This window comes from Hypomesus nipponensis, chromosome 11 (assembly GCF_054491055.1).
Source record: "Hypomesus nipponensis isolate SF chromosome 11, ASM5449105v1, whole genome shotgun sequence".
NCBI classification, from domain to species: domain Eukaryota; kingdom Metazoa; phylum Chordata; class Actinopteri; order Osmeriformes; family Osmeridae; genus Hypomesus; species Hypomesus nipponensis.
The window spans coordinates 3559164-3584437 of record NC_140371.1 but is presented as its reverse complement, the minus strand read 5'-3'; the positions used below and the strand labels follow the sequence as shown (position 1 = coordinate 3584437).

Here is a 25274-nt window from a genome sequence, read left to right as displayed (position 1 = left end):
TGAGCAAAGAAAACGTAATGACAGTGATTGTCATATATGTAGGCTATAAATAAATAAATACATAAAAAGATAATTCAACTATCCGTTGGGAAATTGCAGAATAACATGAATACAACAAACACGTATTGTAAAAAAGGCATTATTTAATACATAAAAATAAAAAGGGTCCATAAGAATATAAAGAATACTTTCATTGTGGAAATTATAGGCAGTCATAAGTGGAGTGTCGAGAACTGAGAGCCGAGTCTTGTCACATGTCTGTAACAGAAGAGTCACCTGATGATGAGCCATGAATATATAACCAACACAAGGCCGCAACCCTGCATTGCAGTGTTAGGGAAACAACGTCGTTGGTAAACTTTCAAGTAAAGAGGACGAACAGAACGGTGGAGTCATGCTGGTTTTTGCCCTTCTTTTCGTCTCGTCAGGTAGTACAAATATTACTAACAAAGCAGACGGTCTCTTTACGAAATAAAGGCCGTACTAATTCTTTAGATTATGGACTGAGACTTTAAAACATGGTATTATGAAACGACATCAGGGCTCTTGGCGTTCATTCCGGTTGTTGTCGGAAGAACAGACAAGGTAGACTAACCTAACCAATATACCAGATTTTAATAAAGGAATCCTTCACAAACCTCCACATTTTAACACTGTGGAAACATCATATTTGAACTTAAACGGTGAACTGCAACCTTTCCTAAAATCTCGACGAACTGCGTAGCTTGAAATGCTAATCTTAGCTAGCTGTAGCTAATGTTTATTGTACCTAACCATACAGTCTAGAAACAAATTGTGCTAAATCCACTTGATTTGTGAGACTAACTAAAGTAGGTTGTGATTATTGTAGATGGCAAGAAATTAACAACATTTGGTATTGGTTTTGTTCGTTTTATTATTCTTATTCGTGTTTGATAAACAAGTCAAAAATACCAGTAGGCTACACACGCCCAGCCATGTTGTAACGCGCCTTGTATAAAATCAAATAACATATAATCAACATCAACGTACTTGACTTGTGGAGCTTCAGTAACAAAATATTTAATCTTGTATCAAAATGTTTAGCTACTTTATACTCCGTCCCCAGGGCTTTTTGAGATGGGTTGCTAGTTCGATTTGGAGCGAAGAAAAAAAAAAAAAGCTTAACTTCCCCTCTTGCTATGAGTACTGGATCACCTGTTACTGGTTGAACAAAGGTCCCCAGTTGTTTAAAAATAATGTCCTTTCCTTTTTGAGGATATGTGACACCGGTTGGTTATAAATTGGAACGTAAACGATCTTACATGCCACCATTCAATGGTGACCATTGCTTTTGTCATCCTAGATCAAAACTTGCTGATGGCAGCTATAAACCAGTCATGCATGCCATGATGTTTCTATACAAACTGTGCTTTATTGCTTGGTTTGCATACTTTAAGAGGAACAATGTATTTATATGTTTTACTTCCACATTTGGGATTGTCTAGGTATCAGTTCTTCTAATGGAAGATACTTTGTACAGCTTTTTATTTCCTTTTTAAGATTCAGCTTGAAGTGTTCTCATTGAGGTCAGCTTAGGCTCAGCTTGTGATTGTGAAACCTTTCTGAGGTTCAGAAGCAGGTCCAGGGGACAGGAGAGCACTGATGGGACTGAGTGATGACTGGGATGGTTCATTCCATGCTGTCAGGTGGGCTTCAGCTCAATGCTGTACATTAGACTGGCCTGACTATGCTTAACTGCCACTAAAACCCCATACTGATTACCTACTTTTACAGTGTAACAGAACGTCTAGTTTGTGGGTTTCTGTGTGTACTATTTGCCAGTTTCTGCTTAGTCATAGGAAGACGGGACGCTGCAGAAACCAGTCCTGGGCGCTGGGAGATATTGAGCAACAACAGTTGGATCACATGACTGCTAGTCAAACAACAACAGTGGAGATTGGGAAGGGAGCAGGTGGGTGGAGCAGGCCCAGGGGTGTAGGGCCACTACACTGTTGCATTCCTGTAGGAGCAGAAATGGATTAATCACTCCCACACAGTGAGAAGGATCACAAGACTTGGTGAGGCTGAGTGAGGCTGAGTGAGGCTGCCGTTGGGTGTCTCTATCCAGGCCTATCAGCTCTCACAGGGTGCTATCACCCCGGCCCACACAGCCACAGTACAGCTGTGTGTGCGCGTCACTGGTGATCACCAAAATGACCTGCTCTGCATTTCAATTCACTCTAGCTGAACCAACCTCATTGTTTTCTACTGTGTGCTATTAATCACATGAAGATGAATTATTCTTTGACTGAGTTTGCTGACAGACTACAGTCTACAGACTGGTACAGAGACTGTGCTGTAGGCTGTACAAGCCACGCCCCTGGCCCGCTCCTGAGTTGGTAACGCTTTCACATTCAGTCAGATACATTTCAGAGCCGTTTTTTACAATCAAGGTCACAGAGCGTTTAACAGATGCCCACAGAACCTTTAGTTAACCTAAACCCTCAATACGAGGAAGAACCCGCAGACGCAGAGAGGACAGAAGTGGAGTTCCGAGAGCTCTCTGCAGAGCCTGTCTCAGGACCCAACTTCCCCATCATGAGAAACACAATATCCCATTACTTGATTCTCTTTCATAATCGTCTGAAGGTCTGTTTCAAAAGCCTGTAATGTAAGCAGTTGCTGTATACCCAAGTGTATCGACATTGAACACGTTTCTCACATGTAACAGGGCTGCAGTAATCCTGCAGGTACTTTTTTTTTTCGGGGGGGGGGGGGGGGGGGTACTTTCCAGTGCTGCCTTTTATAATGTACTCTCTAACTAGTTATCACATCGTCATGACAACATTGGGGAACTGAGAACAACCTGTTTCTGTTATTCTGTAACCACTTCTGGAGCTACAGAAAGGCCCCTTGTCTGAAAAGTTGGTTTAGATTTGACACACATGCAGCTTGTCACCCCAGACATTCCTGTCGCTTCTCACCCGGACTTGTTTAAACGTGAGCTGTAGAATGTTCTAAATTGGGTCTGTCGAGGCATAATAATAATGATAATAATAATGATGATAATAATAGTAATAATAATGCAGCATTCTTTATTATTATTAATGATGATGATGCAGCATTCTTTTCAGATGGTTTTACCCAAAGTGACATACGGGGATTTAAACCTGCATCCTCTTCATCTGCTTGAATTTCTATAGCCTGCCCATCACTGACCTCATGCTGTGACAGGCCCCTGGTTCAGGAGAGCTGAGCCACAACCTGTCCCCTCACATTAGATATTAGCTACAGTCTGGACCTTATAGACATCTGTCCCTGCCTGGAGAGGCTGTGTCCCTGACAGACCGGAAAAGACCACTGTGTCCCTGGCTAGATGGATGACTGTGTCCCTGCCTGGAGAGACTGTGTCCCTGCCTGGTCAGGTGGCTGTGATTCATGATTGGGCAGGCTTGCTTCTGGTTATGGGACTGTGTACCCTGGGTGTTTGATGGGAACAGGATGTTCGCAGCAGGTGTATGAACGTGGATTGGGAATGCAATCTAACAAGATTTGAGTGCTTTTGCATTAATTGATTACAAAACACTCAGGTCTTTGAGAGCTAATGTTCATTCTTGCCGTCTTTAACAGATTTGAGTTTGTTTGTTTTGGAGTAGCTCAGAAACAAGAGGGGGCGGTCAGATGGCTGAGTGGTTAGGGAGTCGGGCTATTAATCAGAAGGTTGTTGGTTCGATTCCCGGCCGTGCAAAATTATGTTGTGTCCGTGGGCAAGGCTCTTCACCCTACTTGCCTCGGGGGGGAATGTCTCTGTACTTACTGTAAGTCGCTCTGGTTAAGAGCGTCTGCTAAATGACTAAAAGTCAAGTCGTTCCACAGTGGTGTATTGATACGTGGTGTGAACAGGCTCTGCAGCAGCATGAGTCAGCAGGGCCGTGATGAGGAAGTGATTCGGTCAGGTATTCCCCTCCTAGTCCAGCCCTGACAGAGCAGATGGGTCATTGGCTAAAGCAGATCACATGACTGGACGACATCTCAATCCTCTAGGCCTCAGCTTATTTGTTTTACAGAATTGTGTACCCACAGAATTTCTGTAGGTCCAACAAGTTTAACTGGTTAGCAAAGATCAGATAACCCTGTAGTTACAGAATGCTGTGTCATGACATGTGACGGATGACAGTGTTACACCGGAGCCAGGCTCCATGATAAAGCACGGAGCCCATTAGCATGTGTAACAGTGCTCTCTCTCTACATGTGTAACACTGCTCGCTCTGTCTCTGCATGTGTAACATTGCTCTCTCTCTCTGCATGTGTAACATTGCTCTCTCTCTCTGCATGTGTAACACTGCTCTCTCTCTCTCTGTGTAACACTGCTCTCTCTCCCTCTGCATGTGTAACACTGCTCTCTCTCTCACAGCTGTGGCCACCCCTCTGCTGGGTACAGAGCAGTGTGCTCGCGGCGCCCCCTACTGGTGTCAGAATGTGAAGACGGCCTCCCTCTGTGGAGCGGTGGCACACTGCCAGAAGAACGTGTGGAACCAGCCTCAGATGGTGAGCACCAGCCGAGCGTGTGTGTGCGCGCGTGTGTGCGTGTGTGTGACCCTGGTTTTTGTTGCTCACTATATTTTGTGTCCCGTGTCAGAAATCGGTGCCATGTGACCTGTGTAAGGAGGTGCTGGTCGTGGTGGAGCAGCTCCTGAAGGACAACAAAACTGAGGTGAGGGCTGATGATGTCATCAGAGGTGAGGGCTGCGTCTGATGATGTCATCAGAGGTGAGGGCTGATGATGTCATCAGAGGTGAGGGCTGCGTCTGATGATGTCATCAGATATGGGTGTTTTTAAGACCATATCCGTGATGGACTTCTGAGTTTATATTCATAGATGACCTCCCTATTTGTGGGTAAAGTATCTAACCTGTAGCTTCAGATTAAAGACTAGTTTCTGATTGCCTACCGAGGTGCCTTTCGAGCATTTAGACGTGTGTGTGTGTTCGTACTCCCCTCCAGTCTGAGATCCTGGGCTACATGGAGAAGGCCTGCCAGCTGATCCCAGATCAGGGTCTGTCTGCGGAGTGTAAGGAGATGGTAGACAGCTACTACCCAGTCCTCATCAGCATCATCACAGGAGAGCTGGTAGGAGCACACACCTGGGTCTATAACACCACCCTGAACACCTGGGTCTATAACACCACCCTGAACGCACACCTGGGTCTATAACACCACCCTGAACGCACACCTGGGTCTATAACACCACCCTGAACGCACACCTGGGTCTATAACACCACCCTGAACGCACACCTGGGTCTATAACACCACCCTGAACGCACACCTGGGTCTAAAACACCACCCTGAACGCACACCTGGGTCTATAACACCACCCCGAACGCACTCCTGGGTCTATAACACCACCCCGAACACACTCCTGGGTCTATAACACCACCCTGAACGCACACCTGGGTCTATAACACCACCCCGAACGCACTCCTGGGTCTATAACACCACCCTGAACGCACACCTGGGTCTATAACACCACCCTGAACGCACACCTGGGTCTATAACACCACCCTGAACGCACACCTGGGTCTATAACACCACCCTGAACGCACACCTGGGTCTATAACACCACCCCGAACACACTCCTGGGTCTATAACACCACCCTGAACGCACACCTGGGTCTATAACACCACCCTGAACACCTGGGTCTCTACAGTACAGCTGAACTCGGAACTGCTTTAGAAGCATATTAAACATCAACCTTTGTCAACTTATCCTCTACGAAGACTCTTAGAGACAGACACACACACAGACACACACACAGACACACACACAGACACACACACAGACACACACACAGACACACACACAGACACACACACAGACACACACACACACACACACACACACACACAGGGCAGAGGTGTTGTGAGGGGGATCTGAATGGACTCCATTGAAGGCAGCTGTCTCCCAGGAAGGAGAGAGGACAGAGCAGTCTTTGTCTCCTCTACATCCTGTCAGATCTGAGCTGTCTGGGTTCCTCTGTTCCTCTCTCTGGCTCCGCTACAGACAGCTGGGGCTCGGCGCCCTCTATGGACCTCACTGTCGCCCTCTTTGTAGTACTGGCCTGTCCAATACAGAAAAGAATACAAGGCCATGACTGAAGTATCTGGACAAAATGTGTAGACTTGGGAATGATAAAGTGTGTGTGTGTGTGTTGCAGGAGGACCCTAACGTGGTGTGTGGAGCCATGGGTCTGTGCCGCTCTTTGCAGGCGGCCATGGCTGAGCTCCAGATCCAGACCAACGACATCCCCCAGGTGGACCTCCCCCAGGTGGACCTCCCCCAGGTGGACCTCCCCTTCCTCCTCAACGTGCCCCAGCTGCTCTACCCCCAGAAGGAGGCCCCCCAGAAGGAGGTCCCCTCACAGGTAACGACCCCCACACCCTGTAGCAGCCCCCCCCCCAGCGCACGGCTGCAGCCAGCATTGACTCGTGTGACCGTGTGTGTGTGTGTGTGTGTGTGCAGGAGAACGGGGACGTGTGCCAGGACTGTGTGCAGTTCCTGACCGACACCCAGCAGCAGGCCAAGACCAACTCCACCTTCGTCGACAGTCTCATCGAGCAGATCGAGAGCCAGTGTGACCTGCTGGGGCCCGGCATCTCTGACCTGGTGTGTGTGTGTGTGTGTGGTGTGTGTGTGTGTCATGTGGGGGCTTTGCCCCATGCTCATGGAGTGTTTGATTGCGTGTAACTTTGTCTGTTTTGTGACGTGGACCCTGTTCCATAAAGCGAGGTGTACCAAATACGCCAGGCTTATGTCAGGGAAAGTAACTAACATTAGCCTGGTTCATTTGGTGAACTTGCTTTATGGAACAGACCCCTGGTGTGTGTGTGTGTGTGTGTGTGTGTGTGTGTGTGTGTGTGTGTGTGTGTGTGTGTGTGTGTGTGTGTGTGTGTGTGTGTGTGTGTGTGTGTGTGTGTGTGTGTGTGTGTGTGTGTGTGTGTGTTTTATAATAATGGTGTCTGACTGTTCTCCTGTTGCAGTGTAAGCAGTACGTGAGCCAGTATGCTCCCCTGGTGGTGCAGCAGCTCATGTCCATGGTGAGTCCTCTTCCCTCTCCTCCTCCTCTTCCCTCTCCTCCTCCTCCTCTTCCCTCTCCTCCTCCTCCTCTTCCCTCTCCTCCTCCTCCTCTTCCCTCTCCTCCTCCTCCTCTTCCCTCTCCTCCTCCTCCTCTTCCCTCTCCTCCTCCTCCTCTTCCCTCTCCTCCTCCTCCTCCTCCTCTTCCCTCTCCTCCTCCTCCTCTTCCCTCTCCTCCTCCTCCTCTTCCCTCTCCTCCTCCTCCTCTTCCCTCTCCTCCTCCTCCTCTTCCCTCTCCTCCTCCTCTTCCCTCTCCTCCTCCTCCTCTTCCCTCCCAGGCAGCCTGGCTCTGTCAGGGGGTCATAGTTTCCCTTGGCGCTCAGCTACACCTCCCTGACTGCTTCCTCCGGCGGCCATGACGGTCTGAGTCAAGGCTCCAGGGAGAATCGTCAGGTCTAACGGCCCACCTTGCCTGCTGGCATCGTTCACATCTTTAATCAGTTGTTTTTGTTTCTTCTTTTCCCCTCCTCCATTCCTTCCTGCTCTGTCCCCCCTGCTGTGGGCTGTCTGGGTGTGTGTGCTCCTCCCAGGAACAGGTAGGTCCGTGTGCTCATCTGTAGCCTCCCTCCTAGCACCTGTCTGTCCTCTAGCTACTCACCTGTCTGTCCTCTAGCTACTCACCTGTCTGTCCTCCTGTCTGATTTAAATTGAACTTAATCCCTGCGGCCAATGCATGCACTACTCAGTTGAGACGGTGGCATCTGTAACTTTGCGCAGTGTGGCTTGTCTGAACATGAAGGGTTTGTGTAGCTGTGTTCCTGTTGGTGTCATTCAGAATGACCACAGGACAGGACACTACATTTCCCAGCATGCCCGTTCATAAATGGTCCTCTGTGGGCCTAACAGGGTCATATTGTCCTCTGCTCTAAACTCTGGACACCTGGGGGGGTTGAACCTGGGTAAAGGTTTAGCGGGGGGGGGGGGGGGTTTGAACCTGGGTGAGGGTTTAGCTGGGGGGTTTGAACCCGGGTTGAGGGTGAAGTTCTGGGCAGTGAGGGAACCTGCATGCCTTCACCTCTGGAAGCATCCTGTGGCCATCTGCCTGGTGGGTCCATGCATGTTGATGGATGTGGAGGACATGCATGCAGTGATGTGTGATTAGGACATGCATGTGGAGGTCACAGGTCATACTCATAGCCACCCTAACGGCATGGAAGGGCTCGTCCAGATCCCCCCCAGTACCTGACTCTCCTCATCTCCATAGCAACCCAAGGACATCTGTGCCCGTGTGGGCTTCTGTACCGCCATGAAGAAGTCTGTGCCCATGATGTCCCTGGTGGCAGCACGGGTGGTGCCCTCCGCCCAGATGATCCCTGCTACCAAGGTGGACGTTCCCAAGCATGGCAAGGTCAGTCAAGCACAGAGTCGTGCGTGTGTGGAGCGTGTGTGGAGCGTGTGTGGAGCGTGTGTGGAGCGTGTGTGGAGCGTGTGTGGAGCGTGTGTGGAGCGTGTGTGGAGCGTGTGTGGAGCGTGTGTGGAGCGTGTGTGGAGCGTGTGTGGAGCGTGTGTGTGGAGCTTAGTTTAATGTTCCAGAAATCCAGTGATGCCATTACTATTGCTATTAAACCTTCTAGATCTGCAGTCAAATGCTCCAACCACTGCACTATGCTCACCCGGACCAGAACGTGATTTTGCAGAAGACATGATTTCAGCTTTGACAGGCCCTGCCTGGGAGGAGCTAGTTTTTGGTGGTCTCTGGCTGTAGTCTAGCCAACCTCGTGTTTATTGAACTGATCCAGAACACTTGGTATGATCTCAAACATGCTAAGAGTACGTAGCATGTGTTCTAGAACGTACTAACGGTGTGCGACGTGTGTTCTAGAACATGGTGCGTGTCCGGGACTCCCCCCAGTGCGCCATCTGTGAGTTTGTGATGAAGGAGATCGAGGACACCCTGGAGGATGAGACCACAGAGGTAACACACTCACTGTCTCACACACACACACACACACACACACACACACATTCACACTCACTCACCCACCCTTCAGACCTGTAGACGGTCAGCTCATGTTCTTGTCCATACCATCCTAACACACCTGGGTCTGGTTCCCTCCGCTCGTCCCCCAGGCGGACGTGATCCACGCGGTGGAGAGGGTGTGCCAAGTGCTGCCCCACTCCCTGGCGGGTCAGTGCCGCGACCTGATCGAGGCGTACGGCCAGGCCATCATCGAGCTGCTGGTGCAGCAGGCCGACCCTAAGACCGTGTGCACCGTGCTGGGGCTGTGCAAGGACGCCAGCCGCGCCTACATCCGTACGCTCCCCAACCGGCATCGCTACACGCGCACACAACACAGTTCATTCATCACCGTCGATGGCTCGACCGGAGGCGTTCTCATGCCACGTGGTTGCCGTTGAGGCACGTGCTGTGACGCACATGGAATGCTCCTGTCCACGCGTTGACCTCTTTGACCCGTCCACAGCTGTGATGGACCAGGCCCGTTTCCAGTCAGGCGGCTACTGTGACGTGTGCAAGATGGCGGTCCGCTACGTGGACGGCATCCTGGAGCAGAACGCCACCGAGGCCCAGATCACGGACGCCGTCAGGAAGGTCTGCAGCTTCCTGCCCGAGTCGGTCCGGAGCGAGGTGAGGAGGAGGAGGAAGGGTTGGTGGGGTTTTGTTGGTGTTTAGACCCGTAAGGGTGGTCGTGTTTGGTTTGTTAGTCATACAACAAGTGGGGAGGGTTAACATCTCTCTGCTGCCCCCTAGTGTGACCAGCTGGTAGAGCAGTACGAGCCCATGCTGGTCCAGTTGCTGCTCCAGATGTTGGACCCAGACTTCGTGTGCATGGTGAGGACTTCCCCTCTTCAGTGGCTCTTCAGACAGTGCAGCTACACTGCACTTCCCTTTTCAATGACATGATAGTTAGTTTAGATGTGTAACAGTCTTTGGACAGGATCTGGTGTTTTACATCATTATCGACCGACCAAAGTTTAAAGGCCATGCCATACTACATATGGTTCTGACCGAAAGATCTAACACGATTTAAACAAGAACTAATGGTGGTTGATGGTGTGTGTGAGACAGAAGGTGGGAGCGTGTCCAGAGGCAGTGCAGCGCCTGCTGGGTGTGGAGCAGTGCAGCTGGGGTCCAGCCTTCTGGTGTAAGAACATGGAGACGGCCACGCGCTGCAATGTGAGTACAGCGCGCCCTACAGGCCTGGAGTACACACCACGGCCTTGCATTCCACCACAGACTTTTTTTCTTCTTTTTTTTTACGGCTGTGTTCATTCGCCCTGTGGGTTGTGTCGGTCCAGTCAGAGTGGGTTTCCAAACTGCTGCACAGTAGCCTGTTGCTATGGGGCACCTGTGAGGACTGATTTGTATCAATACACTGTAGTGAGACACAACATCACATGTTCATCAAGCAGCTCATTATTAGTATCAGGTTTGCTTAATCATATTAATCAGTACAGCTGGGGTAGTAGTGTAACCTTACAGGAGGGTATCTCTCCTGGAGCAGGGTTGGAGTGTAAATATACAGGAGGATGTTTCTCCGAGCAGGGTTGAGGAACCCTGATTAGTGACTGATTATTCATACTTACCTGTGTGAACACCGTACTGACCACTGATGTACATGCAGTCCTGCCTCCAAGTACCAGCCCTGACTGCTGGGTTAAGAGGCGTTGTCCCAGACTGGATTCATAGTCACATCAGGGGACTGTTGGACCAGTGTGCACTACATGAAGACAGATGTGTTGGGACTCACCAGCCCTTGGTTCTTGTCCCTGGACGTTCTCTCTAACCCTCCGTCCTTGTCTCCTCTCCCTCCCAGGCGGTGAACCACTGCAAGCGCCACGTGTGGGTGTAGAGGGTGGCTTGGCCAGGAGCCCAACCAGGTCACTCGGACCTGGAGGACAATTAGGGAGAAATACTGTAACGCTGCTTTCCACTTTTAAATCTGTTTCTTTTTTTTAAATTTTAAATCTTCAAAAGCCGACTGCAAATTATGTTTTTGGGACAGTGAAACTGACCAGGAGATTTCAGTTGAGGGAGAAGTGTGTGTGTGTGTCGGGGGGGCGGAGGTGTCTGGTGGCCAAATAGATTTTTTCTCCCAGGACAGGGGCAGGCAGGACCAGGGTTTGTTTTGACCCAATTTTGGGTCAGTTTGTTTTAGTTGCAACTGCAGGTTGGGTAACCCAATCCTTAAAAAAGCAGATTTGTGTATCTATTAATTGTACTGTAATGAGTCTCTCTAATGGGTGTTTTGTTTGTGTACAGTAACTTTCTCTAGCTATGGTTTCACATGTGGCTTCCAGGATGCTGTCTAGGGTGCAGATGGAGGAGGTCAGATACTCTGATGGGGTTGAGAGGCAGGCTGCTCGGCTTCCTGCTTAGTTCAGTATCCTGCAGCAACTTGTCAACCACCCAGAACCACCCTCTATTCCTAACAGTTTCAGACACTAGTTTTTAAACTAGACTGTTCTTAATAAAAGTTTCTGTTTTGTTGAAACTGTGTTCTGTTTTAACTGAGGTGAGGGAGAGGAGGGTACATGTGTCCCAGTGACCCCCCTCAACACTGGAGGGTAGACCCTCAGCACTGGCTCCCCTGGCTGGATCCTCACTCTGTCCTGTTTGTGATTTATAGCTTCTTGTGTTCTGACACCCACAGATTCATATCTTGAGCCAATTTGTCAGGTGATCTATTAAGTCTTTAACAACTGAAATAAAATCATCCTAAATCCGATCTGGTGTGTGAGTTTTGTCTTCAGAATTTCTGTATTTTGGTTTCTGGTGGAATTAATTTAATTTTCGAAAACATGGTTTTGTCGTTTGTGAAATGACGAATTTCTTATTTCAATTTAGGTCTCTTGTGCGATATGAATGAAATTGTGAACCGTTTTGCATAATGACATTTTACCAACAGAGGGCACAACTGTTCCAAGCAATCAGCAGTTACACTTTAGTAGGCGTAGCAATGTTCGCTTTAAGTAGTTGTATTTGTGACCGGCGGATTAGACTACGGATTTAAATTGAGGAGTGGTGACTTAAATTTAGAGCCTTTTAAGATCTACCTTAAAACCACAAACTTGACTTGACAGAGAAAGTTGTCGGAAGTGGACCAATCTCCGCATCACCATCATTCCCCAAAAAATATCGTTTGATTCAAGCCGCAGCTCCGAAAAATGTATTGTTAGTTTCCATGCAAAACAGGCTTCGTTTCCAGGAGCGCCTCAAAGTTTAGTGCGCTTCCCATACTAAGCCGGTTAGTCAAGATGTCCGAGGCAGAGGGATACTAAAAGGTTGGAAACTATTGATCCATATGCTTCCATCGTTTAAGGACAGGCACGTATTGGTAAGCCACAATTCATATTAAGTGTTAGTCTAAAGAAAAGCGGGATGTAGGTGACAGGTTATGTGTTGCATGTCGCAAAAGTTTTAATAGTTCGATGTTTCTTGAACCTCATGGTCTCTACTTAAAGACGTTGGCTACTAAGTTAACTTTTTGTTTAATGTTAATGTAATCGTAATAGACAAAAGGAGATTGGAGAGAGTCATGTGGGAATTAACCAGTTGGTGTTGTTCCTCCATAGAATGTAATCAGTAATAAATACGATGTTTTGTTTATGGTTATCTTATCAACATAACATGTTATGGTTCTCCAGAAATAACGCCATATGTCTTGAAAATCAAACATTATTCACAGTAGGCCTACCTAGGGCCACTTTGTCACTTTGTCAGGCCTAACTACTGGTGTCAGGGCCAGGTTAAGGTCATCTGGGGCCCGGGGTAGAAGCCTCCCCGAGTCCAGATTACGCATACTCAGATGATGTCAGACAAATAAAAGCCACTGCATAGTGACTATGTTGTATTTACGAGTCAAGATCATCTCTGGTGATTGGATGTCGGGTTTGCACATATTAAATCATCAAAATGCATAACTGTCCCACTTTACCTGATATCCCACATTACCTGAACTCACCCTATATATTATTATGACTATGATTTGTATCAATATATGTTAGAGAGAGAGGGATTGGTAATTAATTTATTACAGAAAATATCAGTATGTCATACATCAGAAACAGCTATTTAAATCGAAAGAAAAAAAAAAGTTTTATAATAACTGATAACCTGTTTAGTATGTAAAGTAAGACTCCCGTGGCAGGGTTTATCGGCATGAATCATGATATTATCTGGACGGAGACTGGAATGTTTACCTTTAAACACACTTAGCTAACCGATACCTGGCCCTGTCCCGCATAAAGTTTCAACTAACGTTTTTGTTACCAGTGCAGTAGTTTAATCGACATATTCTAGCGTCACATAACTTGTCTCTTCATGGACGCTGAGCAACTGTAGAAATTACTTTCAGGTGTGTGTGTGGGGATCCCAACATGGTTGCCATCTTCTCTTTAAGACTTGGTGAGTGTGTTTAGACATGTAGGTAAACCTGGAGCTTCCAGTCAGCCAGGGAGGAATGAAGGGAAAGCTGTCTGATGGTTAGAGGGAGTGTCAGTTGGACGGTTGGCACACTACCCTGCTCTAGAACAAACTCACTCCGCCCTACACTGCTAACAGAGCCCTGCCCTACAGTGAAACTCACCCAGCCTACATTCCTAACCCCTAGCCCTGCCCTAGACTAACTCACTCAGCCTACATTCCTAACCCTAGCCCTGCCCTAGACTAACTCACCCAGCCTACATTCCTAACCCCTAGCCCTGCCCTAGACTAACTCACTCAGCCTACATTCCTAACCCTAGCCCTGCCCTAGACAAACTCACCCAGCCTACATTCCTAACCCCTAGCCTGTCCTAGACTAACTCAACCAGCCTACATTCCTAACCCCTAGCCTGTCCTAGACTAACTCACCCAGCCTACATTCCTAACCCCTAGCCTGTCCTAGACTAATACTCAACCCAGCCTACATTCCTAACCCCTAGCCTGTCCTAGACTAACTCACCCAGCCTACATTCCTAACCCCTAGCCTGCCCTAGACTAACTCACCCAGCCTACATTCCTAACCCCTAGCCTGTCCTAGACTAACTCACCCAGCCTACATTCCTAACCCCTAGCCTGTCCTAGACTAACTCACCCAGCCTACATTCCTAACCCCTAGCCTGTCCTAGACTAACTCACCCAGCCTACATTCCTAACCCCCTAGCCTGTCCTAGACTAACTCACCCAGCCTACATTCCTAACCCCTAGCCTGTCCTAGACTAACTCACCCAGCCTACATTCCTAACCCCTAGCCTGTCCTAGACTAACTCACCCAGCCTACATTCCTAACCCCCTAGCCTGTCCTAGACTAACTCACCCAGCCTACATTCCTAACCCCCTAGCCTGTCCTAGACTAACTCACCCAGCCTACATTCCTAACCCCCTAGCCTGTCCTAGACTAACTCACCCAGCCTACATTCCTAACCCCTAGCCTGTCCTAGACTAACTCACCCAGCCTACATTCCTAACCCCTAGCCTGCCCTAGACTAACTCACCCAGCCTACATTCCTAACCCCTAGCCTGTCCTAGACTAACTCACCCAGCCTACATTCCTAACCCCCTAGCCTGTCCTAGACTAACTCACCCAGCCTACATTCCTAACCCCTAGCCTGTCCTAGACTAACTCACCCAGCCTACATTCCTAACCCCCTAGCCTGTCCTAGACTAACTCACCCAGCCTACATTCCTAACCCCTAGCCTGTCCTAGACTAACTCACCCAGCCTACATTCCTAACCCCCTAGCCTGTCCTAGACTAACTCACCCAGCCTACATTCCTAACCCCCTAGCCTGTCCTAGACTAACTCACCCAGCCTACATTCCTAACCCCCTAGCCTGTCCTAGACTAACTCACCCAGCCTACATTCCTAACCCCCTAGCCTGTCCTAGACTAACTCACCCAGCCTACATTCCTAACCCCTAGCCTGTCCTAGACTAACTCACCCAGCCTACATTCCTAACCCCTAGCCTGCCCTAGACTAACTCACCCAGCCTACATTCCTAACCCCTAGCCTGTCCTAGACTAACTCACCCAGCCTACATTCCTAACCCCTAGCCTGTCCTAGACTAACTCACCCAGCCTACATTCCTAACCCCTAGCCTGCCCTAGACTAACTCACCCAGCCTACATTCCTAACCCCTAGCCTGTCCTAGACTAACTCACCCAGCCTACATTCCTAACCCCTAGCCTGTCCTAGACTAACTCACCCAGCCTACATGGGGGACACAGCCTGGCTGCAGTCTATTTTTTGTTTTCATCCAGATGGATTGTTGCCTGGATTCTTTTATAAACAAGATTTGCTTAACACAATGTAAGCCTTATAGATAAACAAATTAATACATTTACAAAAATAATCAGTATAAATTCTTTACACAGTGTAAAAGGAGGGGGGGGGGGGGTAAATGAGCCAGAGCTTTTGATCTTCAGTTTCTTCACACTTCCTGCCGGGTTCGTCGGGAAAGGAAGTCTGGTGTCTGATCACAGAATGTGATTGGCTGATAATTCCATAATTTCCCTTTCCTAAAGGAAGCCGTTTTGAGAGGAATGATGGGTGTGGTTCAGCTGCTAAAGTCCCAGTTCGTGTGTCACCTGATCATCTGCTACGTCTTCTTGGCTAGCGGCCTTCTTATCAACCTATTACAGGTCTGCACGCTCCCGCTCTGGCCAATCAACAAGCAGCTGGCTCGCAGGATCAACTGCAGGCTGGGGTACTCCTTAGCTAGCCGTGAGTGCTGTCATCTGTGGGTGACTTTATACTCTGAACAGTCCTGCAGACTTCAGGAAACCTTGTTCTTTCTTGTTGAGTTTATAGATGATGCTTGGGCAGACAGGGTGACCTCGTTTTCAGCTCTGCCATGGCTTCAAGCCTGGAGCGTTACCTAGCAACATAAGCAGTGTTGTGTAAACAGGAAGTTTGACGGATGATGATGTGATTTCCTGTTCTTATGTGCCAGCCTCCATTTCTCGTGTGTGTCGATGGGTGCTTGTGTGTGTGTTTGTATGTGGATGGGTGCGTGAGTGTGTGTGTGTGTGTGTGTTTGTATGCGGATGGGTGCGTGCGTGTGTGTGTATGTGGATGGGTGCGTGCGTGTGTGTGTGTGTGTGGGTGCGTGTGTGTGTGTGGGTGGATGGGTGTGTTTGTGTGTGTATGTGGATGGGTGTGTGTGTGTATGTGGATGGGTGTGTGTGTGCGTGCCTCCCTCAGAGATGGTGGCAGTGCTGGAGTGGTGGTCCGGGACTGAGTGCACGTTGCACACGGACCCTGACAGCTTCCAGCTGTACGGCAAAGAGAGCGCCGTCATTGTCCTTAACCACAACTTTGAGATCGACTTCCTGTGTGGCTGGACCTTCTGTGAGAGGTTCGGGGTTCTCGGGGTGAGAGAACAGTTGAGTTGAATAAGTCGCCAAGATCAGTCTGTATTGTAATTGCTTTAGGTGTACCTGAGGGTTTTCTTCTAGAGTACTTCTCTGGGAACACCAAATCCTATTCGCAAAGTTTGTAACAGTTAATAAAGGATCTGACTGTTATTAAAGTTTTCAATTGAGCTTTGTAATTCACACAAGCTTCTCCATCTTCACCCTGTCCCTTCTGCCAGAGCTCCAAGGTGTTGGCCAAGAAGGAGCTGGCATACGTGCCTCTGATTGGCTGGATGTGGTACTTCCAGGAGATAGTGTTCTGTAAGAGGAAGTGGGAGGAGGATCGCAGAACTGTGGCCCAGAGTCTGCAGAACCTCAGGGACTACCCAGAGAAGTTCTGGGTACAGAACACATTCACATCCATCACCGGGGATCATCACGCACACATCTGTTGCTATAAACATGCATCTGTTTACAAGATACTGTTTACATGATGCAGGCATGTCATATTATACTGTATGTATACATTATATACATTCTTTTTCATTACATTTGATACATTTTGCAGATGTTTTTTTTCCCAAAGCAAAGTAGTACTGCAAAAGTGCAATACTAACAATATTTTAGTTGTTAGTGCCAATGAACGGCCTGTATTTTGACCAGTCACAGTGGACCAATAACATGACGTCATCTACATAACTCTACTACTCTCATCTCAGATCCAGTTGTGATCTTGGTGAACGTGTGGGTGGCCAGCGTGTCTGAAGAACACACACACACACACACACACACATATACACACACACACACACACACACAAACATACATACATACTTACACATGCACCACATACAAACACACACACCCCTGACCTCTGCCCCTCGCTCCTACAGTTCCTGCTGCACTGTGAGGGGACCCGCTTCACCCCGGAGAAGCACCGTGCCAGCATGCAGGTGGCCCAGAGCAAGGGCCTGCCCAGCCTGAAGCACCACCTCCTGCCCCGCACCCGGGGCTTCAGGGTGACCGTCCAGAACCTCCGGGGAACTGGTGAGAACTCGTCACAGGAGACAGATCAGCACATGAACAATCACACATTCAGGCAAATGGCTGCTGTCTGAATTCAGGGACAACGTTATTATATGACTGTGTTGTGTCTGACCATTTGAGTGTCAGGGACATTTTGTGGAGGGATAATATTGCTCCTTTAATGTATGAAAGGAGTTTTCATTACTATTTATATAACATCATATTTATTAATCATGGAGAGTTTAACACAATAACACAGTAACACTCTAGTTTCTTAGACAGAACCGGAGAATCCAGTAACATCAACACTTCCCAGCACAATGAATCCTGAACCTAAAGACAGCGCACCTTTTTATAGTACACAGTTCTCTAGAGTCATTGGTCCATCAGAACACAATCACTCAGCTGTCCCATGGCCCTTCGGTCATTGGCTCACAGCTTGAAAGACATTCCAACATCACAGCATCGTTTTCTCAGAACACAATCCCTCAGTACAATCAGCCAGAACAACAGTAATAGCCTCTAGACCGACTGTCCAATGAATGTATTTCCCAGGCATAAAACACCCAAGTTAGAGGTGTCTTCTGTCCTCCGTCCTAAGTCAGTGAATCCTCACCCCCAGGGGATGGTGGCCATCTCACTGGTCACCTGTCCTTGTAGGGTCATTAACCCCCACTCAGTCTTAGCAGGGTTTTGTCAATACCAAAGCACTACCAAGACCATTCGTTCGGACACCCCTGGGTTTGAATGTCCGACGTCTCAGACCAGCTTGTATCCAGGTCCAGCTAGCTCTGCTCTCCCTTACACCTGTAGCGCAGAGGAGGACCAAGGTTTGAAGGACACCTTGTCATGTACTGCACTCTAACTGGCAGGAGAATGGAACTGGCAGGAGGAGATAACATTTGCAAGACAAATACAGTTGACCGCCACAGACAGCCGCCCACGAACACAGCCTCCTCTATGTTACCTTTACATGGACTCGTTTAGCAGAAGTTTTTATCCAAAGCGATGTCCAGATAGTGCAAACAGTGAGTGCAGCTGATAGTCAAGGACCTGAACCAGAAGAGTGCAGTTCTAACATGTCAGTTCCAGAACTACAAGAGTGCAGTTCTAACATGTCAGTTCCAGAACCAGAACAGTGCAGTTCTAACATGTCAGTTCCAGAACTAGAAGACTGCAGTTCTAACATGTCACTTCTCTGCTCCTCCTCCTGTGTAGTCGCTGCAGTTTACGATTCCACGCTGAACTTCCGGAACAACGAGAATCCCACGTTGCTGGGACTGCTCAACGGGAAGAAGTATCACGCAGATTTATATGTAAGGTACCGACGTCAGTATCCTCTTCTATCGCTGTACAGTAGCTCCCTTCTATAGATGAGAAGTGAGCTGATTGGGGAAGTCTGATTTCCAAAGATCAAGTATGGGGACTGATCTCAGCCCATGTGACCCTCCTTCCTCTCCTCCATTTCTTGTGTGTGTGTGTCCCCACTCCCCTCTCTTCCCTGCAGGAGAATTCCTCTGGAGTTGGTCCCTGAAGATGAGGCAGAGTGCTCTGCTTGGCTCCACAAGCTCTACCAGGAGAAGGTCAGTATCCCGCTGCAGGTAATGTACCTGGAAACCTCTAACACCAGGTCCTAACTGGATGCAAGCGCCTGACTATCACCTCAAATCAGACACTCCAGCATATTCACTTCTGTCACGTCATGTAAACTAGCCACGTTCCCATGACACTGTGTGTTACAAAGCTTTCACCTGGTTAAGACACTGTGTTATGATGTGTATTCTTAATGTTACTCCCCTAACCCTCATTTTGAGTGGATAATGTGGTTAATGGGTAATGTTAGAGACCTAGAGGTTAATGTTAGAGGGTTTAATGTTAGAGGGGTTATTGTTAATGTTAGAATGGTTCATGTTAGAAGGGTTAAAGTTAGAGGGTTAGGCTCAGTTAATATTAGAGGGGTTAATATTAATGTTAAAATGTTAGAAGGGGTAATGTTAGAGGGGTTCATTTTAATGTTAGAGAGGGTAATGTTAGAGAGGGTAATGTTAGTGGTCAACATTAGTGAATAATGTTAGTGTGGTTGATGTATGGTTAATCTTGGAGTGGTTAATGGCATCCACCTCATAGGTGCTGGTGTGTTTCTGCATCCCCCTCAGGACCAGTTCCAGGAGCTTTACGCCCAGACTGGCCAGTTCCCAGGGCCCACTCTGAGCCTCCCTCGTCGGGCCTGGTCCTTACTCAACTGGCTGGTCTGGGCGGGCCTGCTGCTCTACCCCTTGGGCCTGGTGTTGGCGCAGCTGGTCCAGTCCGGGTCCACCTGCAGCATCCTGGCCTCCCTCTGCCTGTGCTCCATGGGTAGGGTCCTGGGTCAGGGTTGGGGGATACGGAGCGTGCTTCAGGACATCAGTAGTGATAACTCCTGAGTATTGTCGATGTTTTAACCCTGCAAATATGTCCACTTGGGTTGTTTCATCATTAACAGTTTGTCTGTGTGAATGAAGAGCCAACAAACCTGTGAAGATCCTCGTGATCTGAAACCAGGCAGACCAGTCAGAGCATGCAGCTCCAGTCTAACAGACCAGTCAGAGCATGCAGCTCCAGTCTAACAGACCTGTCAGAGCATGCAGCTCCAGTCTAACAGACCTGTCAGAGCATGCAGCTCCAGTCTAACAGACCTGTCAGAGCATGCAGCTCCAGTCTAACAGACCTTTCAGAGCATGCAGCTCCAGTCTAACAGACCTGTCAGAGCATGCAGCTCCAGTCTAACAGACCTGTGAGAGCATGCAGCTCCAGTCTAACAGACCTGTCAGAGCATGCAGCTCCAGTCTAACAGACCAGTCAGAGCATGCAGCTCCAGTCTAACAGACCAGTCAGAGCATGCAGCTCCAGTCTAACAGACCTGTCAGAGCATGCAGCTCCAGTCTAACAGACCTGTCAGAGCATGCAGCTCCAGTCTAACAGACCTGTCAGAGCATGCAGCTCCAGTCTAACAGACCTGTCAGAGCATGCAGCTCCAGTCTAACAGACCTGTCAGAGCATGCAGCTCCAGTCTAACAGACCAGTCAGAGCATGCAGCTCCAGTCTAACAGACCTGTCAGAGCATGCAGCTCCAGTCTAACAGACCAGTCAGAGCATGCAGCTCCAGTCTAACAGACCTGTCAGAGCATGCAGCTCCAGTCTAACAGACCTGTCAGAGCATGCAGCTCCAGTCTAACAGACCTGTCAGAGCATGCAGCTCCAGTCTAACAGACCTGTCAGAGCATGCAGCTCCAGTCTAACAGAGCATGCAGCTCCAGTCTAACAGAGCATGCAGCTCCAGTCTAACAGACCTGTCGGAGCATGCAGCTCCAGTCTAAGTCAGAGCAGTGATCTGTTCCCTCCCCTGGTCTGCCCTCAGCTTCAGCAGGAGTGCGCTGGATGATCGGACAGACAGAGATCAACAGGGGCTCCAGCTACGGGGTAAAGGAGAGAAACTCCTCCAACAACTGAGATGTTACCTGCCTTCAAACCAGACCCGTCTACGCCTTAACAATCCTGAGGCAACCAAACCTGCCTGCACACTGAATATGCTGATTCCAAAGGCCCTCACCTGCCCTGAAGCAGTCTAGTAGAACCAGACCAGCCCCACCAGACCACAGCCCTGCAGGCTGCAGATAGACAGTTGTTCAGCTTAATAAAATGGTCAGCTGTGTTTCTTATGGGTACTATCTGTACATGTGTTTTTGTCTGCATGTTTGCAGAGAAAGCTTTGATCTATTTCTACTCATAGTAAAAACATTTCAAACCAAAGATATTGCATACATGATGTTGTACTTTCTACATGCACTATTTTGTCTGTTGCTTTGAAGAAAAAAAAAAGTATTCGACATGAATAAACATGTAAATGTAACGCATCTGCGTAGTGAATGACCAGACCACAGAGACAAGTGTTTCTTAAAAAAAAGGCTTGCTTTATTGTTTTTACATAACGAACACATGAAGAGCAGCAGGGGTTCATAAGTGTGTGTCAGTTTGCGTGTGTGTGTGTGTGTGTGTGTGTGAGTGTATGTGTGAGTCTGTTCTCAGCAGCAGGGAGGGAGTGGGCCTGATATCTCTCCTCTTATTGGTTATGCTCCAGTCATGTGACTAGCCCACCAGTCATGTGACTAGCCCACCAGAGAAGGTGTGAAGCTTCACCCAGGTGACAGCCCCAGACCAACGCAGGGCTCCTGGAGGAGAGATCTGAAGACTGAACTCTGACATCCTCCCTTGTTTGTGCTTCAGCCTGTGAGTGTCGTACTGATGGCTGATTGCATATTCGGGTGGTGAGCTACACACTCCTAACACAGGTGTGTGTGTGTGTGTTAGAGGTCGCGTCCACAGAAAGGGCTCAACCCCCCGCCCCGCCCCGCCCCACCCCGCCCCCCTCAGGTTAAAAGTGCCACAGCTTTGATCTTGTTAATCCCTTGCTTTAGCACTTCCCATCTTCATGTTTTCTTTCTTCCATTCCCGGTGACATCATCAGAGGTGGAGATAATTACTTTATATTGTTTTATACAAGGATCCAAGCCCAATCCGTTATTACAGTATTTACAATTCACCCCCCCCCCACACCTCCCCCTCCCCCTCACAGGAAGTAGCCATATTAGGACTTCCTTCTTCCATGTTCCAGTTCCCTCTTAAATTATGAAATCTTCGTACAGTTCGTCAGTTAGGATGCATGTGCCTTCAGCCTGAAGTTCCACTTCCTCTTGCTCCTGTGGCAGCTTCCTGTTACCCACAAGCCCTTGCCCAGCATGTACAGTAGTGTTACAGCAAAGTGTAAACATTCCAGTTTCAGGTTCCCCCTCACTCCTCATCTGTGCACACCTGGAGAGAGAGAGTAGAGAGCAAGAGAGGGAGAAGAGGGGGGAGATGGAAAGAGAGGACTGCTGTTAAACCATGGTTCCATGTGACGCCTGTTATCCTGATTGAATCACACCAGCATGTGACTGTGTTTCTCTGTCTCTCGAACATACAAGCGTGCACTGGTCCCGCTCATTCTCAGCAGAGATCACATGGTCATCATTTACATTTAGCAGCGACCTTCTGATTACTAGCCCGATTCCCTTTCCGCTCAGCCACCTGACTCCCTGATCATCATCTACTGGTGAACAGAGCTCAGTCACAAAGAACCTTAAACAAGTATTTGAGGTGTGTTTGATTCACCTCGGAGGCTGAGCGGTTCCACTTTTGAAAATGGTTCAATTTGGGTGACCACACCAGAACTTCCATAATCAAACATCTCAAGTACAGGACAGTAATTCCTGTGCAAGAGAAAGACAATACTGAAGACCAGGACCAGCATGTACACCAGGTCAACACCCCCAACTGTGCTTTGTGAATCCAGGTCTGGCCCATGCAAACATGCCCTGTCACTTCCTGTCTGAACAGGAAGCCAGTGAGAGGTTGTGGTGGGACGGACCTTGACAAAGGGGTGGTCGAGCAGCATGCTGGCGGTCCAGCGGCGCTTGGGCTCACTCTCCAGGCAGTGGGACAGGAAGTCCTTCCCCTCCCGGCTCAGCTTGTCGGGGATGGGCGGCTTGTGGCCCATGCCCACCTTGTACATGATCTGGAAATTGTGCTCGTACTCGTGCCACGGCCTCTGCGGGGGGGGGGGGGGGAAGAGCACCTGTTAGGTCTGCAGCTTTTATCTTACAAGGGGAGAGCGAGAGAGCGAGAGACATAAAGAGACAGGAAGAATAAAAAGATGTGTGAGGAGAGAGAGTAAAGAAAGAGAGAAAGAGGGTATAGTGAGAGACCTGTAGTACCATGTATAGGGATGGGTATCGTTAATTTTTATCGATATCGATACCATTTTTGAGACTGCTTAACGATTCGAGTCTTTATCGATACCACTATCGATACTTTTCTATTTCTTAAGTAAAACAGATGTAAAATAGAACAAGGGGAACGTGTTGCTCTCAGGAGGAGACTGGCTAAAAGGAGCAAATAGGCACAATGGATCCTGACTCTGGCTATATCTAAATCTGTCCACAACCTGGATGAGTAACTAGATTATGAGTAATTGGTTGGTTGACGAAGTGACATTGTCAAGCTCATCGGCTTTATGAAAAGTTGAACACGTTTCAACAAAATGCACCTGATACAGCTAAATGACCAGCTAACCAAACCCAAACCTTCCTTATCTTATCCCTATTTTCTTCTGTCTCTGTTTTTGTTTAAACACGATGTTTAAGCATCCCACAGAGCCATGCTTGCGGTGGCTATGTTTTGAATGATCAACAGTGAGGGGGGGAGGCTTGTCTATACTCACACACTGTGCTCGTAAATAATTTTTGCAGTTCGCGCACACATCAAATTTTAGGGGCATATGCTAAATAGTTGCACTGTTGAGCCCTGAATTGACTTATTATTGTCAACGACGGAGACTCGCTACGAAGTTGTGGTGCGCTCACCAGAGGATTGTCCTGCAAAGGCAGCTGGAGTTTGCACCGTTGCGACTCGGAGACAGTCGAAGTACTGCTTTTTATCTTTATCTGATGCACAACGTTGAGGTGCTTTTTCATCGCAGTTGTTTCCCCCCTTTACAAGAAATTACTTTAGAACCTATATCGCATTTTGCTTCGTCTTTATCTTTGGCTTTAATAAAATGTAGCCAAGCCTTTGACCGTTTCGTGCATTCTGCTATCGTAGCTAGCAACAAAATTATAAATGAAGCGAGCTCGCTACTAAGTAGGTAGCGCTTGAGGCAATAACATTCTTCTTTGTTTAGTTTAAAGGCGGTTGGCAGGCCATTCAATTGAATTTAGTCATTTTATTAGTTTATACTTTGTATGTTTGTGCACCAGCGATTTGATTTAAATAACATTACTTATTTCTCGAGACATAAGTCAATGTCACATTATATTACTTGGTCTCGATAGCGGTATCGATAAGCTTGGACATTATTGATATTCGGGTTTTGAGAAATTTGGAACTGGGTCCTTACAGAACCGGTTCTCGATACGCATCCCTAACCATGTATGGCCACAAGGTGTCCCCATCTGCCAGCTGCTGATGGGGCACAGCCTGCAGCATGTGTGCGTGCGGTCGTACCTTTCCGGTGACCATCTCGATGAGGACACAGCCCAGGCTCCAGATGTCAGCTGCACGGCCGTGGCCCTCGCCCTTCGCCCGCGTGATCACCTCCGGGGCCATGTATGCTGGGGGCAGAAGACCGTCACTAGGCAACAGGGACTAGAACACAGGCGGCTAGGAGACAAAGGGCAAGGACACAGGGGGCTAGGAGACAAAGGGCAAGGACACAGGGGGCTAGGACACAGGGGGCTAGGACACAGGGGGCTAGGACACAGGGGGCTAGGAAACAGGGGGCTAGGACACAGGAGGCTGAGACACAGGGGGCTGAGACACAGGGGGCTAGGACACAGGGGGCTGAGACACAGGGGGCTGAGACACAGGGGGCTGAGACACAGGGGGCTGAGACACAGGGGGCTAGGACACAGGGGGCTGAGACACAGGGGGCTAGGACACAGGGGGCTAGGACACAGGGGGCTAGGACACAGGGGGCTAGGACACAGGGGGCTGAGACACAGGGGGCTGAGACACAGGGGGCTGAGACACAGGGGGCTGAGACACAGGGGGCTGAGACACAGGGGGCTGAGACACAGGGGGCTGAGACACAGGGGGCTGAGACACAGGGGGCTGAGACACAGGGGGCTGAGACACAGGGGGCTGAGACACAGGGGGCTGAGACACAGGGGGCTGAGACACAGGGGGCTGAGACACAGGGGGCTGAGACACAGGGGGCTGAGACACAGGGGGCTAGGAAACAGCTCCAACTCTGATCATCAACACCGTAAACCAGCAGGACAGGCGG

The 25274-nt window shown here is 48.8% G+C and overlaps 3 protein-coding genes and 1 long non-coding RNA gene across 5 annotated transcripts in view; 3 read left to right on the top strand and 1 right to left on the bottom strand.

Moving 5' to 3' along the window:
- The first annotated feature begins 269 nt into the window (after positions 1-269).
- psap (prosaposin) lies at positions 270-11781 on the top strand. The gene is made up of 14 exons (XM_084708886.1): positions 270-428; positions 4376-4509; positions 4601-4675; positions 4966-5091; positions 6177-6383; positions 6482-6625; positions 7000-7056; positions 8298-8441; positions 8916-9008; positions 9164-9347; positions 9517-9680; positions 9804-9884; positions 10122-10229; positions 10870-11781. Exons 1-14 carry the CDS (start codon positions 395-397, stop codon positions 10903-10905), a joined length of 1587 nt encoding a protein of 528 aa, XP_084565012.1. The 5' UTR covers positions 270-394; the 3' UTR covers positions 10906-11781.
- Positions 439-2710, top strand: LOC146267721 (uncharacterized). Its single transcript, XR_014768786.1, has 2 exons — positions 439-1667; positions 1815-2710. It is a non-coding gene; the product is annotated as an uncharacterized LOC146267721 (long non-coding RNA).
- A 291-nt stretch (positions 11782-12072) lies between the features above and the next one.
- On the top strand, positions 12073-21258 carry agpat4 (1-acylglycerol-3-phosphate O-acyltransferase 4 (lysophosphatidic acid acyltransferase, delta)). 2 transcript variants are annotated; one of them, XM_084709646.1, is made up of 9 exons: positions 12073-12390; positions 15560-15758; positions 16239-16408; positions 16630-16791; positions 17284-17437; positions 18635-18737; positions 18924-18999; positions 19573-19771; positions 20814-21258. In XM_084709646.1, the coding sequence occupies exons 1-9, from the start codon at positions 12358-12360 to the stop codon at positions 20903-20905; spliced, it is 1188 nt and encodes a 395-aa protein (XP_084565772.1). In that variant the 5' UTR covers positions 12073-12357; the 3' UTR covers positions 20906-21258. The 2 variants fall into 2 exon arrangements, with proteins under 2 accessions (XP_084565772.1, XP_084565774.1); XM_084709648.1 differs by lacking the exon at positions 12073-12390 and having other exon boundaries at positions 15676-15758; positions 15988-16408.
- An 87-nt stretch (positions 21259-21345) lies between these two features.
- Positions 21346-25274, bottom strand: part of map3k4 (mitogen-activated protein kinase kinase kinase 4) — a 35953-nt gene continuing 32024 nt past the window's right edge. Inside the window, exons 28-30 of the mRNA XM_084709719.1 lie at positions 24494-24600; positions 22860-23039; positions 21346-22264 (exon numbers count right to left, since the gene is read on the bottom strand). Of these exons, the coding sequence (XP_084565845.1) occupies positions 22244-22264; positions 22860-23039; positions 24494-24600 (308 nt within the window). The 3' untranslated portion in view covers positions 21346-22243. The remainder of the gene's footprint in view (positions 22265-22859; positions 23040-24493; positions 24601-25274) is intronic.

Excerpts from the sequence above, each read along its gene's own strand:
- psap (XM_084708886.1), top strand. The coding sequence starts at position 395 with ATGCTGGTTTTTGCCCTTCTTTTCGTCTCGTCAG. Across the intron at positions 9,681-9,803 it reads CCGAGTCGGTCCGGAGCGAG|TGTGACCAGCTGGTAGAGCA; the intron begins GTGAGGAGGAGG and ends GCTGCCCCCTAG. Across the intron at positions 10,230-10,869 it reads AGACGGCCACGCGCTGCAAT|GCGGTGAACCACTGCAAGCG; the intron begins GTGAGTACAGCG and ends TCTCCCTCCCAG.
- agpat4 (XM_084709646.1), top strand. The coding sequence starts at position 12,358 with ATGCTTCCATCGTTTAAGGACAGGCACGTATTG. Across the intron at positions 16,409-16,629 it reads AGAGGTTCGGGGTTCTCGGG|AGCTCCAAGGTGTTGGCCAA; the intron begins GTGAGAGAACAG and ends CCCTTCTGCCAG. Across the intron at positions 19,000-19,572 it reads ACAAGCTCTACCAGGAGAAG|GACCAGTTCCAGGAGCTTTA; the intron begins GTCAGTATCCCG and ends CATCCCCCTCAG.